General features: G+C 38.1%; 1 protein-coding gene and 1 non-coding gene across 2 annotated transcripts in view; both read right to left on the reverse strand.

Moving 5' to 3' along the window:
* The window catches only part of DNAH12 (dynein axonemal heavy chain 12), a 262,414-nt gene that overhangs the window by 170,566 nt on the left and 74,794 nt on the right, over positions 1-17,054 (reverse strand). The window contains exons 16-19 of the mRNA XM_054682010.2: positions 8,331-8,456; positions 7,254-7,388; positions 6,227-6,420; positions 4,524-4,767 (exon numbers count right to left, since the gene is read on the reverse strand). Coding sequence (XP_054537985.1) covers positions 4,524-4,767; positions 6,227-6,420; positions 7,254-7,388; positions 8,331-8,456 — 699 coding nt within the window. The remainder of the gene's footprint in view (positions 1-4,523; positions 4,768-6,226; positions 6,421-7,253; positions 7,389-8,330; positions 8,457-17,054) is intronic.
* LOC112208854 (small nucleolar RNA U13) lies at positions 5,930-6,035 on the reverse strand. The gene has a single exon (XR_002943406.1). It is a non-coding gene; the product is annotated as a small nucleolar RNA U13 (small nucleolar RNA).

The raw sequence follows: 17,054 nt of genomic DNA on the forward strand, positions 1-17,054 counted from the left end.
CAAAGGGAGGAAGTGGGACTACCATCCCCAGCCCTGGAAATGTTACTCTGTAAGCCACAGAAGATGCCAAATCAGAGTGGCTATTCTGCAGCACCACACTGTAGGAGGTTTGTCCCACAGGTCTCCTGGGCACAAACTCCTAGCCAGCTTCCCACATTGCCAGAATATACCCTGTGGGACTGTCCACATTCAGTAAGGGCAGCGCTCCCATCAGGTACTAGAGCCAAGCCAAACCTGGGCTTAAGGTGCCGCTTGTAGCTGAAAAGGAAGCAGTGACCTAGCGGTAAAGAAACTCTAAGCAAATATATCCAATATAAACCAAAACAAGCCAGACAAAAAACACTGGAATAAATAATACTTCAATGCAAAGACAGATGTACATCCAGCAAAAACAACAGCAAACAGGGAACCATGATCTCCACAAACAGAAGAAGCAAAGAACCAGTAACTGACTCTAACCAGACAGGGATACGTGAGCTCTCTGACCAACAATAAACAACTAAATTCCTAACTAGACTGATCAACAAAAAGGAGAGAAAATTAAAATAATCCATATTTAGAATTAAAAAGGAGTTAGCACTATAGATTCCACAGACATTTAAAAGATAATAAAGAAATGTTATTAGCAACTTTATGGCGACAAAATCAATGACTTAGAAGAAATGGACAAATTCCTTAAAAATACAATCTACCAAAATTAAACACAAAATCTGAATAGCCCCTATATCTATTAAAGAAATTCTCTTTTCCGTCCCCTAGAGGGGGAATTGGCACAGGACTTGCTTCAGCCAATGTAATATGGGTGGATATGAAGTATGTCACAGCTGAGTGGAAGATCTAAACTCAGGTACATGGTTCAGCTCAGCCCTTGCTCTTTCTCTCTAACGCGAGATTGGCCCACATTAGCTCAGGACATAGCCTGTGTCCTGGTAGTTAGAAAACTCAGGAGCAGAACAAGACTGCAACTGGGAGCAGAGACTTAGCTAACCCGTAGTCCTCATGGAATATGAAGAAGAAATAAATAAGTACTTGAAAAATATATATAGAGAGAGAGTCTGTTTTCAAAACCTTTCCTACAAACAAAACGTCAGGCTAAATGGTTTCATGAGTGAATGTTTCTCTAAAATAAGAAAGAAATAATATCAATTTATAAAAAAACTCTTTCAGAAATAGAGAAAATAAAACTTCCCAATTTGTTTTATAAGGCCAACATAACCCTGATACCAAAATCTGACAAAGACATTACAAGAAAACTAAGACCAAGATCCTTCCTGAACATAACCTCAAATATCCTGAATGAAATATGAACAAATAACAAACTATTAGAGTATTAGAAAAAAATATTTTGACATGGGGAAGGCATTTTAAACTACAGTTCAGAACCCAAGAGCCATAAAGGAAAAGAATAAAAATAATTACATAAAAATAAAAAGGTTCTGCAAGGCAAAAGCTATCATAAGCAAGGTCAAAAGGCAAATAATAAATATTCACATCACAGACAAAGCCTAATCTCCTATATATACAAGAAAAGAAATCAATAAGAAAAAGGTCAATAATTCAACAGAAAAATAGGCAGAGGTAAGTTAAAACAGTTTACAGGAAAAGAAATATAAAACACTCTTAAATATATGAAATATATGAAAATATGCTTAAAATTTTACTTGCAGTAAGAGAAATGAAAATTCTCCTAGTAGAGTAGCAAAAACCTAAAGTTTGATGATATTTTGTTATGAAGGTTGATGAGAGTATATATTGGTATAACTTCTATGGAGGGTAATTCAACTGTAGATTTTAACCTGGCATTTACTCTTCCACAATTTACCCTGCAGTCACACCTTCAAACACATGCAATTCACACACACACACACACACACACACCAGATTAGTCATACATTATATAGGTGTGAAAAAAATGAAGAAGCTCCCTATATACAAGAAGAAAAGGTCTCCAAGATAAATTAAGCAAAACAAAGAAAGAAAATAATATACATTGTATGCTACACTTCATGTAAAAAGATAGAAGGATAAGAATATATACTCACATTGTTATATATGTAATAAAACTCTGGAACTATACACAAGAAGGTAATAACATTGATCACCTGAGTTATACAGGTGAGAACCATGAGGAGACTTTTCAGATATCTCTTTTTATATTTTTTAGACCACGCAAATGTATTCAACATTCAAAATAATTTTTAAGTTAAAAAAAATCAGACAGCCATGGAATCTCTGAGATGAATAGACATAGACAGGAACAATGCTTGAATCCAATCACAGAGTTTGCACTCTGGGCATGCTGACAGTGGAAATTTAAGGATGTATTACTGACTGTCAAAAAAACTGTTCTTATTCTCTCTTTATAAATGAGAGGACCGAGGCACAAGTGGCTAAACATCTTGCTCAAGGTATGCCACTGCCAAGTGGAGAACTGTGCTATAACTAAGCAGTGTGGTTCCAAATCCTTCCCAGTAAACTGTTACCTTGTGTTGCTGCACTTAGTATAGGCTAAGTGGTCTGCCCTAGTAAATTTATGCCCTTATTTTTTTCTGAGACAGGGTCTTACTCTGTTGTGCCCAGGAGTGCGGCAGTATAATCATAGCTCACTGCAACCTCAAACTCCTCGGCTTAAGTGATCCTCCCACCTCAGCCTCCCGAGTAGCTGGGACTTCAGGTGTAGCTGAATTTTTTTTTTACCGTGCCTGGCTAATTTTTTATTTTTTGTAGAGGTAGGGTCTCACTATGTCACCCAGGCTGGTCTTGAACTTCTGGCCTCAAATGATCCTCCTGCCTTGGCCTCCCAAAACACTGGGATTACAGGTTACAGGTGTCATCCGCTATACCCAGCCTGCTTCCAAACCTTTCTATTTCTCTCCATTAACACTTGATGATGAGAATAGCTCTATCAAGGCTTTTTTGAGTAATTTTGGAGTCTCGCTCTATTGCCCAGACTGGGCATGCAGAGGCATGATCTCGGCTCACTGCAACCTCTGCCTCCCGGGTTCAAATGATTCTCCTCCCTCAGCCTCCCAAGTAGCTGGGATTACAGGTATGCACCACCATGCTCAACTAATTTTTTGTATTTTTAGTAGAGAGATTTCACCATATTGGCCAGGCTGGTCTCGAACTCCTGACCTCAGATCAGGTGATCTGCCTGCCTCAGCCTCCCAAAGTGCTGGAATTACAGGCATAAGCCACCATGCCTGGCCTTGAGTAATTCTTAAGATTCAGAATCCATAGGTCAACAATTTCTCTGGACTCAAAAGCCTTCATCTAAGCATTTTGCAAATGCTAAAATTTTTAAATGTATTCATTTAGAAAAAATAGTTATAACCTCACTTCAAAGTCTGGATTATGCTGAATTAATGGTAGGCTATTTTATTATGTTTGTTTAGTCTTATTATAGTAAATTATAAACAATGGTATACTCTTCCTATGTTTTCCATAGGAAAATGACTTAGTGTCATTTTCAGGAAGTATGCAATCTGCCCTAATAGGTCTGAGCAATCTTCTACTGCCTTTCTTGGGCCAGAGGAATTCTTTGCCCCAGTTTTGCCAGATCTGGCTTTATATGTGTATTCTCCTTGATCTGCCCCAAATATGGCTGCCACTCACCACCTAACCAGCCTTTCCTACACTCCACAGTGGTGCTTCATTATGAGGAGCTAAAGTTGTGGGAATGAGACACCAAAACATCAAAGATGCAAACAGATGTAATTCAAAAGATGAGAGGAATAAAGTGCCCTCTCTTGCCCTTACCACTTCCTCCCAAAACCAATCACTCAGCTCTGTCACAAGTACCCATGCCTAGAACAGAGGTGGGAGTGAATACATTAAAAAATTTTAGCATTTTCAAAATGCTTAGATGAAGGCTTTTGAGTCCAGAGCTTGACCAAGAGGCTGAGGCATAGCAGAGGAATTTAAAATCTTATTTTTTTCTGATTGTTTCTCCTCAGTACCTTCATTTGGCCATACTCCTTTGATTACAAGTGACAGAGACCCAATTCATTAGCCAAAGGGGAAGAAATAGTGTCTTATTCTTGAGCCTAGGAGTCTGAGGCTGCAGTGAGCTATGACTATGCCACTGCACAGTCAACAGAGTGAGACCCTATCTAAAAAGTAATAATAGGCCAGGTGTGGTGGCTCATGCCTGTAATCCCAGCACTTTGGGAGGCCAAGGTGGACAGACTGCTTGAGCACAGGAGTTTGAGACCAGCCTGGGCAACAGAGCAAAACCCCATCTCTTCAAAAAATTAGCCAGGCATGGTGGTACACACCTGTAGCACCAGCTACTCAGGAGGCTGAGGTGGGAGGATCGCTTGAGCCCAGGAGGTGGCAGTGGCAGTGAGTCACCACTACACTGCAGCCTGGGCAATAGAGCAAGACCCTGTCTCTAAAATTATTAATAATAATAAATAATAAACATGTAAAACCAGAAGATAGGCTTTATAATTTATATATTATGTAACAGAAAAGTTGAGAAGATAGCTATAATATTAAAATGTTATTATATATATTTATACCTTAAAAGCTTTTATCTGTTCCATGACTGTACTGCACATAGTAATAGCAGCATTCTCTTTTGGTTCTTCTTCAATTTTCTCTTCTTCCAAAGACCGTTTTCTTGCTGCCTTTCTTTTTTCTTGTAATTCTTTCTTTAGCTTCGTTTGGAAAAATTTTAGTGTCTTAAAAATTTCTCGGGAAAACTCTTCCACATCAGCCTCCATGCTTTCCCCATTGAGGTCCAAAAACCCTCCATCCATCCACCTGAATTGAAAGAAAAAATATTATTAAACTCAGACTTTTGAAGTTTGAAGGGGCCTTAGAGATCCTTTAGGCTAGACCCCTTGTTTTTTAAGAGAGAAAAATGAGGGCAAGAGCTGTTAACAGTTTTTCTCAGGCACACAAGTAGAGCTGATGGTAGAAAGACAGAGCTAAAATAATCATTTTGACTATGCTGCATGTGGTAAAATATGTATCAGATTATAAATGGATGATTAACAGTACCCAAATAAAATGCAGTTTCACATTAGAGAAATGCAAATCAAACCACAATGAGAGACCATCTCCCATCAGCCAGAATGGCTATTATTAAAAAGTAAAACAAAAAAACAAAAAACAGATGCTGTGGAGAAAAGGGAATGCTTATACACTGTTGCACTACTGATGGGACTGTAAATTAGCTGAGCCACTGTGGAGAGTAGTTTGGAGATTTTTCAAAGAATTTAAAACAGAACTACCATTTGACCCAGCAATCCCATTACTGGGTATATACCCAAAGGAAAATAATCATTCTGCCAAAAAGACACATGTACTTGTCTGTTCATCACAGCACTATTCACAATAGCAAAGACATGGAGTCAACCTAGGTGCCCATCAACAGTGGATTGAATAAAAAAAATTTGGTACATATACACCATGGAATACAATGCAACCTTAAAAAAGAATGAAATCATGCCCTTTGCAGCAACATGGATGCAGCTGAAGGCCATTATCCTAAGCAAATTGATGCAGGAACAGAAAACCAAATACCTCATGTTCTCACTTTGAAGTGGGAGCTAAGCCCTGGGTATACATGAACATAGAGATGGGAACAACAGACACTGGGAACTACTAGAGGTGGGAGAGAGGGAGAGGAGCAAGGGCTGAGAAACTACCTATTAGGTGCTGTGCTCACTACCTGGGAGATAGGATCGTTTGTACCCCAAATATCAGTGTCATGCAATATACCCATGAAACAAATCTGCACATGTTTCCGAATCTAAAATAAAAGTTGAAATTATAAAACAAAAATAAAAATAAAATGCAATTTGACTCCATACTTCTAATTTTGGGGGTAAACATTAGTGAAATTAATCTATTGTATTAAAAACGGAATTGACTCTCAGAAACCAAAAAGACAACTCATATATTATATATAATTTTTTCATGTCAGAAGGGTAATGTGCCGACATTGTAACAATGTTTGAGGGAGGCATATCTCTCACACATGAGCATGAAAATCCAATCATTATGCTCATAAACCAGAAAAGGATCTGAGATATTGTATTAGTAAGGTTAGTGGGACCTTAGCAGCACTGGATGCTTCTCCTACATGGTACCTGGTTCTCTTTCAAATGGGCATATAAATCCTACTTTTAAACACTTAACCAAAAAATAATCAATTTATATTTTACAAATTATTTTCTATCATTTGCTTGATTTTTATTACATTACCAGCAATTACCGTTTTTCTGATCGTTGCCACTTCAAAACAAAATTAAAAAACTTCTGATAGGGCTCAATGTTAACTTTTAATTTATCCAGTTCAGGATATTTTGTCAATTCCCACTTGAAAAGTTCCTCTTCTTTATTAATAAACTGCACTGCTTCTTCAGATTCCTGAATACGTTTTTGTAGTTGTCTTACATCTGTCACATACTGAAAGCAAATAAGTTTTTTGTCTTAAAAAATATTCAAGTAATGTTATAAAAATAAAATCCTATGATACTGTGTACAATATGTCCTTGTATTTATACAACAAGTTTATTTTTAGGCTGGAGTGCAGTGGCGTGATCTGGGCTCACTGCAACCTCTGCCCCGCTGGTTCAAGTGATCCTCCCACCTCAGCCTACCGAGTAGCTGGGACTACAGATGCGGACCACCACACCCAGCTAATTTTTGTATTTTTAGTAGAGACGGGGTTTTGCCATGTTGGCTAGGCTGGTCTCGAACTCCTGACCTCAGGTGATCTGCCCACCTCAGACTCCCAAAGTGCTAGGATTACAGGAGTGAGCCACTGCGCCCGGCCTATACAGCAACTTTAAATATTAACTTCACAACATAACTATGATTGAGAGCAAAAGGTACAATTATGTCTACTCTACAAAGAGAACTGAGTCACAAGAAAGATAACATAGTTCCAGTTTTGGGCCTAAGAGTCAGGTCTTTGTTTGCCAGCCTGGGCAACATGGCAAAACCCCATCTCTACAAGAAAATACAAAAAATTAGCCGGGCATGGTGGCACATGCCTGTTAGTCCCAGCTACTCAGGAGGCTGAGACTACATATAAAGTATTTAAATACATATTTATGTATTTTACTATATATTATAGTATTAGATAAATATATATGTATATATGTAATATATAGAAAAATATAGAGTAAACATAAAAAAATAGTAAACATATTTTTCTATATTTTTAAATTTATGTTAACATGTCCTATATGACTCTATGGGCTGGCCATAGCTATTGTCTCATATATTTATCAGACCTGTTGCATACGCTCCAGCTCTGCAAATTCTGTAAACTCCTCCATGCGGCGTGATTCTTTTTCTATTTCCAAAATAAGTTTCTCTCTCTTGGCCATTAGTTCATTTTCTTTTTTATGTTTAGCATTCTCAATTAGCTTTTTAAAAGACAATTTGATCATGTTAGTTAATCTGTAACAAAGAATTATCAAGTCAGAAATCCAAATACTGTGTATAATAATAAAAACCATCAGAGAAGTAAAAATGAGTACAAAAATAAAACAATGCCTATAATTACTAATATAAAAATGCAAAGAATAATAAACCACACAGAAAAACATTCCTAGATCTCCAAAGTGACTTTAACAACTCGTATTCATTAATTAAATACTTTATTTAACAGATTCTAGGATAATAATAAAATTACCATTTATTGAGCATGTGCCATGTATCAAGAACTATTAAATACCTTACCTATATTATTACTGGTATTATTATTCTCATTTCAGAGAAAAGAAATTGAATCTTATGGAAGTCACGTTCATGTTCACAAAATCATAAAAATCAAAATCTGGATTAGAATCTTGGTTTATCTGATTGAAGGCCATGCTTTTTATTACAATACCATCTTACCTCCCAATTCAGGTTAAACTGATTTACATTAGGACTTTTTCAATATCTGAAATATATTCAGTCTGATATAAAATTGTAAATTTTATCACTGTGATATTGAACTATTTAATTTCTCTGAGTCTCATATTTCTCATCTATAAAATGGAAGAAATGGGAGCATGTGGGATTTTTATGAGAGTTAAATAATTGAATAAATGGAAAGCACTTTCTCAGTTAAGTGCTTCTATTATTAATTTATATAATAGTTCTGACTTTCTAAATGTCAGCCCCACTACTTACCAGACCTTGTGAGTTAAGCCTAACAGCTTGTCTTAAGCCTAGAGGGCCATAAGTGTGGCCAGTCTCAAACTCATATTGACACACAAAATTACTTTTAAAGTTAGATGGCCAGGAGATATGAAAATTAAATGTGAATGATGTGCTTGAAATGTCAGATTACAAAAATACATACTGAAAAATATATTTACCTCATCATTTTCATCAAAGATGGGATTAATTTTCCTAGGCCACATGAGGATAGTTGCATTTAAAGCTAAGTCTTCTTGAGGAAATAGGAAAACATCTAAAAAGTAATTCATTTGGCGTTTAGATTCCTACAAAAGAAACTCTGGATATAATATGTCATATAGAAAATCTACATCATTATGAAAAAGAGAAGAACCAACAACAATCTCTAATACCCTTTCAGATTTCAATTTGACTCAGATTATTAACTGATATTTTATATATCACCCAAACCAGATGGGTATTTCAATAGCTGCAGTATTATTTATCTTGCTTCGTGCCACATAATTGTATACTTTTATGCTAGAAATAAGGCTTTTAAAAAGTTTTCACTTACAGTTGATTTAGCATAAAGGAACTTTTGGTCCTCCCTTGTTTATGACTGAAAAACATAATTAAATCTTCAGAAGTCCTTTAATCTTGATTTTAAAGGATTTTAAATTATTTTATTCTTATAAATTTTTTAATTTTTGAATCTTTGATGACAAAGATTTTAGTATCTTTTCTTTTCTTTTGTATCTTCACTGACATCACCACCTTTTTGGCCTACTTCACATGTTACTGTATGCAATAGTCTAGAATATTGCGGTATGTAATAGTTCAGAAAGAGTTGAAGGTGAGTTGGCCAGGTACGGTAGCTCACACCTGTAATCCCAACACATTGGGAAGCTGAGGCGGGTGGATCACCTGAGGTCAGGAGTTAGAGACCAGCCTGGCCAACGTGACGAACCCCCATCTCTACTAAAAATACAAAAATTAGCTGGGCTTGGTGACGCACGCCTGTAGTCCCAGCTACTTGGAGGCTGAGGCAGGAGAATTGCTTGAACCCAGGAGGCGGAGGTTGCAGTGGGCCGAGATTGTGCCACTGCACTCCAGCCTGGGCGACAGAGTGAGACTCCGTCTCAAAAAAAAAAAAAGTTGGAGGTGAGTTGCAAAGAAAAAAAACTCTTAAAACAATAGATTATCTGAGTAGACAGGTTGAATATTTTTACCCTCTATATCTTTCATTGCTCTATAAGCTGTACTGTAGTACTAATTTTTAAGAATTGAAATACAGATTCAAAGGCAAATTTAAGGTTTTTGATTTTATATTATATATATGTATACGTATATATACATACATCTATATATACAATATAGATATAAAATTATGTATTGAAAATAACATTAAATATGTATTTTGTACATTCTATATATTATGTATATACAATACACATAGAAATAAAACTTTAAAATAAAAAGCAATCCGTGTAATTCGTTATATTAATAGATTAAAGAGAAAAAGCATATGATCAACACAGTAGATGCAAAAAAGCATGTAGTGAAATTCAAAGTCCACTCATACTAATTTTTCTTTTCAAAAAACCTAGTAGCACATCAGCAATAGAAGGGAATTCACTAATCTGGCAAAAGTACCTGTATAAAACCTACGACAAATGTCATACTTAATAGTGAAATCTTGAAAGCTTTCCCCTTAAGGTTGGGATAAAGATGGGAAACCTGCCATCCACTGCTATTCAACATTGTACTAGAGTCCCAGACAGTCCATTGTTGCAAAGAAAGTAAAGTTTTGCAAATGTGTAACATTTGATCAGGAAAAACAAAACTGTCATTATTTGCAAGTTATATAATGGTATATGCAGACATTCCAAAATAATCTTCAGATAAACTATTAAAATTAAGAAGAGAAATTTAAAATATATAAAAATATTAAAGTTTAAAAATTTTTTTTGAGACAGAGTTTCACTCTTGTTGCCCAGGCTGGAGTGCAATGGCGCAATTTCGGCTCACTGCAACCTCCGCCTCCCAGGTTCAAGCGATTCTCTTGCCTCAGCCTCCCAAGTAGCTGGGATTACAGGCATGTGCCACCACGCCCAGCTAACTTTTTGTGTTTAGCAGAGACGGGATTTCACCATGTTGGTCAGGCTGGTCTCAAACTCCTGACCTCAGGTGATCCACCCACGTCGGCCTCCCACAGTGCTGGGATTTTAGGCATGAGCCACTGTGCAGGGCCTAAAGTTCAAATTTTTAAATAGAAAATTTTAAAAGAAAAATTGAGCGATGGGTATTAAATTAGTATATAAAAATAAATTTTGGCGGAGCATGGTAGCTCATGCCTGTAATCCCAACACTTTGGGAGGCCAAGTCGGGCAGATCATGAGGTCAAGAGATGGAGACCATCCTGGCCAACATGGTGAAACCCCGTCTCTACTAAAAATACAAAAATTAGCTGGGTGTGGTGGTGCTAGCTGGGTGTGGTGGCGCGTGCCTGTAGTCCCAGCTACTCAGGAGGCTGAGACAGGAGAATCTCTTGAACCCGGGAGGCAGAGGTTGCAGTGAGCTGGGATCACGCCATTGCACTCCAGCCTAGCGACAGAGCGAGACTCTTTCTCAAAAAAAAAACGCCAATGGAACAGAACAAGCTGCCTCAAAACAGATCTACACATATACGGACACAGTGGGGATGGTCTCTTCAATAAATATGTATTTGCTCATCTATATGGGAAAATATTTAAATTGGACCTCACATTATTTACAGAAATACATTTTCAGGATTGAAACCTAAATCTCAAAAGCAAAAGTAAACAGCTTCTAGAAAAGGGTGGAAGAAAAATATCTTTGAACCAAGGTAGGAGAGGATTTCTTAAATAAAACACAGAAAGCACTAGGTATAAAATAAAATACTGCTCCATTTAACTGCACTAAAATTAAGGCAACATGGCAAGGCCTTGTCTCCAACAGGAAGAAAGAAAGAGAGAAAGAGAGAGAGAGAGAAAGAGAGAGAGAAAGAAAGAAAGAAAGAAAGAAAGAAAGAAAGAAAGAAAGAAAGAAAGAAAGATTGCTCCATTTATTATAAAATAAAAGATTGCTCCATTTAACTGCATTAAAATTAAGGACTTCTGTTCATCAAAAACACCATTAAAAAGTTAAATTACAGAGTGAATAAAAAGATACCTAATAATATATTAAAAATTACTACATTGAACTGTATACTTTTAAAATGGTAAATTTTGTGTTATGTTCATTTTACCACTTCTTTAACTGCTACAAATCAATAAGGAAAAGGTACATAACCCAAAAAAATAAATGAGCAAAATGTATGTACTATCATTTCACAAAAGAGGCACTCCAAATAGCCAATAAGCATATGAAAAGTGTTCAAATTCATTTCTTTTTAGGAAAATGCAAATTGAAAATACCATAACTTTCACCCAATAGACTGGCAAAATTTAATCCATCTCACAATTGCAAGTAAGAATGTTAAAATAATAGACACTTTGTGCACTGCTAATAGGAGTCTAAAACTGGAACTACTTAGAAAAGAATTTTGCCTTAATTAGTAAAGGTGAATAAAAGCATATCTTATAACACCTGGAAGAAATGAATGAATATGTGCACTGGGATACATGTGTTAAAATGTTCACAGAAGCATTGCCAGTAATATCAAAAGCAGAAACAACCAAATATCCAGAACAGTAAAATTTTTAAAATACATTATTGTATACAATGTGGAATGGATACAATATGGAGTGGAATGCTAGACTGCAATGAAAATCAGCTAAAGTTTAGGAACAATGACATTACTAACATAACATTGACGAGAGGCAAAAGAATATAAATGGTATGATTCCCTTTATATAAAGACCAAAATCAGAAGAAATTAACTATATTGATTAGAAATGCAAGTTTAAGTTGTATAACTATTAAAAAAAACAAGGAAGTAATCACTATAAACATCAGAATAGGCCAGGCGCAGTGGCTCATGCCTGTAATCCTAGCACTTTGGGAGGCTGAGGCGGGCAGATCATAAAGTCAGGAGTTTGAGACCAGCCTGGCCAATATGGTGAAGCCCCGTCTCTACTAAAAATACAAAAATTAGCCAGGCGTGGTGGCGGGTGCCTGTAGTCCCAGCTACTCAGGAGGCTGAGGCAGGAGAATCACTTGAACCCAGGAGGCAGAGGTTGCAGTGAGCCAAAACCTCACCACTGCACTCCAGCCTGGGTGACAGAGCGAGACTCCGTCTCAAAAAAATAAAAAATAAAAAATAAAAAAAATCAGAATAGCACTAACATCCAGAAGACAAGGGATTATGATGGGCTTCTAGAGCGTTGGCAAGGTTCTATTTATTTTCCTAGGTGGTAATTACTGGCTGTTTACTTTAGAACATTCCAAATTGTACAATTCATGTTTTATGTAATTTTGGTATATGTGTTGTTTAACATTTTTAAAAGTTTTTTAAACAAAGAATAAGAGTAAAATATACGTAAATAGGTACATAATCTTGTGCTGGAAAAGGTAAAAACATACTATTAAATGCAGAAACTATAAAAGAAAAAATATTTTTAAAAATCTATATTGTTTAAGGACATACACACAATTAGTGAAACTAAAGAAATTCAAAGCTAAGGGGGTGGAGCCAAGATGGCCAAATGGGAACAGCTCCAGTCTACAGCTCCCAGTGTGAACGACGCAGAAGATGGGTGATTTCTGCATTTCCAACTGAGGTACCAGTTTCATCTCACTGGGGAGTGTCGGAAAGTAGGTGCAGGTCAGTGGGTGCAGCGCACTGAGCATGAGCCAAAGCAGGGTGAGGCATCGCCTCACCTGGGGAGCGCAAGGGGTCAGGGAATTCCTTTTCCCAGTCAAAGAAAGGGGTGACAGACGGCACCTGGAAAATCAGGTCACTCACACCCTAATAGTACGCTTTTCCAACGGGCTTAGCAAACGGCACACCAGGAGATTATATCCTGTGCCTGGCTCGGAGGGTCCTACACCCACAGAGCCTCGCTCATTGCTAGCACAGCAGTCTGATATCAAACTGCAAGGCAGCAGAGAGGCTGGGGGAGGGGCGCCCGCAATTGCCGAGGCTTGACTAGGTAAACGAAGTGGCCGGGAAGCTCGAACTGGGTGGAGTGCCTCTGCGCCTCTGTGCCTGCTCCACCTCCAGGGGCAGGGCACAGACAAACAAAAGGCAGCAGAATCCTCTGCAGACTTAAATGTCCCTGTCTGACAACTTTGAAGAGAATAGTGGTTCTCCCAGCATGCAGCTGGAGATCTGAGAATGGATAGACTGCCTCCTCAAGTGGGTCCCTGACCCCCGAGTAGCCTAACTGGGAGGCACCCCCCAGTAGGGGCAGACTGACACCTCACACGGCCGGGTACTCTTCTGAGACAAAACTTCCAGAGGAACGATCAGGCAGCAACATTTGCTGTTCACCAATATCCGCCATTCTGCAGCCACTGCTGCTGATACCCAGGCAAACAGAGTCTGGAGTGGACCTCCAGCAAACTCCAACAGACCTGCAGCTAAGGGTCCTGACTGTTAGAAGGAAAACTAACAAACAGAAAGGACATCTACACCAAAACCCCATATGTACGTCACCATCATCAAAGACCAAAGGTAGATAAAACCACAAAGATGGGGGAAAAACAGAGCAGAAAAACTGTAAACTCTAAAAATCAGAGCGCCTCTCCTTCTCCAAAGGAATGCAGCTCCTCACCAGCAATGGAACAAAGCTGGACGGAGAGTGACTTTGACGAGTTGAGAGAAGAAGGCTTCAGATGATCAAACTACTTTGAGCTAAAGGAGGAAGTTCGAACCCATGGCAAAGAAGTTAAAGACCTTGAAAAAAAATTAGACGAATGGCTAACTAGAATAACCATTGCAGAGAAGTCCTTAAAGGACCTGATGGAGCTGAAAACCAAGGCACAAGAACTACGTGACGAATCCACAAGCCTCAGTAGCTGATTCGATCAACTGGAAGAAAGGGTATCAGTGATGGAAGATGAAATGAATGAAATGAAGCTAGAAGAGAAGTTTAGAGAAAAAAGAATACAAAGAAATAAACAAAGTCTCCAAGAAATATGGGACTATGTGAAAAGACCATATCTACGTCTGATTGGTGTACCTGAAAGTGACGGGGAGAATGGAACCAAGTTGGAAAACACTCTGCAGGATATTATCCAGGAGAACTTCCCCAATCTAGCAAGGCAGGCCAACATTCACATTCAGGAAGTACACAGAATTCCACCAAGATACTCCTGGAGAAGAGCAACTCCAAGAAACGTAATTGTCAGATTCACCAAAGTTGAAATGAAGGAAAAAATGTTAAGGGCAGCCAGAGAGAAAGGTCGGGTTACCAACAAAGGGAAGCCCATCAGACTAAGAGCTGAGCTCTCGGCAGAAACTCTATAAGCCAGAAGAGAGTGGGGGCCAATATTCAACATTCTTACAGAAAAGAATTTTCAACCCAGAATTTCATATCCAGCCAAACTAAGCTTCAGAAGTGAAGGAGAAATAAAATCCTTTACAGACAAGCAAATGCTGAGAGATTTTGTCACCACCAGGCGTGCCTTACAAGAGCTCCTGAAGGAAGCACTAAACATGGAAAGGAACAACCAGTACCAGCCACTGCAAAAATGTGCCAAATTGTAAAGACCATCGAGGCTAGGAAGAAACTGCATCAAGTAACGAGCAAAATAACCAGCTAACATCTTAATGACAGGAACAAATTCACACATAACAATATTAACCTTAAATATAAATGGGCTAAATGCTCCAATTAAAAGACACAGACTGGCAAATTGGATAGAGTCAAGACCCATCAGTGTGCTGTATTCAGGAAACCCATCTCATGTGCAGAGACACACTAGGCTCAAAATAAAGGGATGGAGGAAGATCTACCAAGCAAATGGAAAACAAAAAAAGGCAGGGGTTGCAATCCTAGTCTCTGATAAAACAGACTTTAAACCAACAAAGATCAAAAGAGACAAAGAAGGCCATTACATAATGGTAAAGGGATCAATTCAACAAGAAGAGCTAACTATCCTAAATATATATGCACCCAATACAGGAGCACCCAGATTCACAAAGCAAGTCCTTAGAGACCTAGAAAGAGACCTAGACTCCCACACAATAATAATGGGAGACTTTAAAACCCCACTGTCAACATTAGACAGATCAATGAGACAGAAAGTTAACAAGGATATCCAGAAATTGAACTCAACTCTGCACCAAGCGGACCTAATAGGCATCTACAGAACTCTCCACCCCAAATCAACAGAATATACATTCTTCTCAGCACCACACAGCACTTATTCCAAAATTGACCACATAGTTGGAAGTAAAGCACTCCTCAGCAAATGTAAAAGAACAGAAATTATAATAAACTGTGTCTCAGACCACAGTGCAATCAAACTAGAACTCAGGATTAAGAAACTCACTCAAAACCGCTCAACTACATGGAAACTGAAAAACCTACTCCTGCATGACTACTGGTACATAACGAAATGAAGGCAGAAATAAAGATGTTCTTTGAAACCAACGAGAACAAAGACACAACATACCAGAACCTCTGGGATACATTCAAAGCAGTGTGTAGAGGGAAATTTATAGCACTAAATGCCCACAAGAGAAAGCAGGAAAGGTCCAAAATTGACACCCTAACATCACAATGAAAAGAACTAGAGAAGCAAGAGCAAACACGTTCAAAAGCTAGCAGAAGGCAAGAAACAACCAAGATCAGAGCAGAACTGAAGGAAATAGAGACATAAAAAACCCTTCAAAAAATCAATGAATCCAGGAACTGGTTTTTTGAAAAGATCAACAAAATTGATAGACCGCTAGCAAGACTAATAAAGAAGAAAAGAGAGAAGAATCAAATAGATGCAATAAAAAATGATAAAGGGGATGTCACCACCGATCCCACAGAAATACAGACTACCATCAGAGAATATTATAAACACCTCTACGCAAATAAACTAGAAAATCTAGAAGAAATGGATAAATTGCTCGACACATACACCCTCCCAAGACTAAACCAGGAAGAAGTTGAATCTCTGAATAGACCAATAACAGGCTCTGAAATTGAGGCAATAATTAATAGCTTACCAACCAAAAAAAGTCCAGGACCAGATGGATTCACAGCCGAATTCTACCAGAGGTACAAGGAGGAGCTGGTACTATTCCTTCTGAAACTATTCCAATCAATAGAAAAAGAGGGAATCCTCCCTAACTCATTTTATGAGGCCAGCATCATCCTGATACCAAAGCCGGGCAGAGACACAACAAAAGAAGAATTTTAGACCAATATCCCTGATGAACACCGATGCAAAAATCCTCAATAAAATACTGGCAAACTGAATCCAGCAGCACATCAAAAAGCTTATCCACCATGATCAAGTGGGTTTCATCCCTAGGATGCAAGGCTGGTTCAACATACGCAAATCAATAAATGTCATCCAGCATATAAACAGAACCAAAGACAAAAACCATATGATTATCTCAATAGATGCGGAAAAGGCCTTCAACAAAATTCAACAGCGCTTCATGCTAAAAACTCTCAATAAATTAGGTATTGATGGGACGTATCTCAAAATAGTAAGAGCTATCTATGACAAACCCACAGCCAATATCATACTGAATGGGCAAAAACTGGAAGCATTCCCTTTGAAAACTGGCACAAGACAGGGATGCCCTCTTTCACCACTCCTATTCAACAAAGTGTTAGAAGTTCTGGCCAGGGCAATCAGGCAGGGGAGGGAAATAAAGGGTATTCAGTTAGGAAAAGAGGAAGTCAAATTGTCCCTGTTTGCAGATGACATGATTGTATATCTAGAAAACCCCATTGTCTCAGCCCAAAATCTCCTTAAGCTGATAGGCAACTTCAGCAAAGTCTCAGGATACA

Source organism: Pan troglodytes, chromosome 2 (genome assembly GCF_028858775.2).
Source record: "Pan troglodytes isolate AG18354 chromosome 2, NHGRI_mPanTro3-v2.0_pri, whole genome shotgun sequence".
Lineage (NCBI taxonomy): Eukaryota > Metazoa > Chordata > Mammalia > Primates > Hominidae > Pan > Pan troglodytes.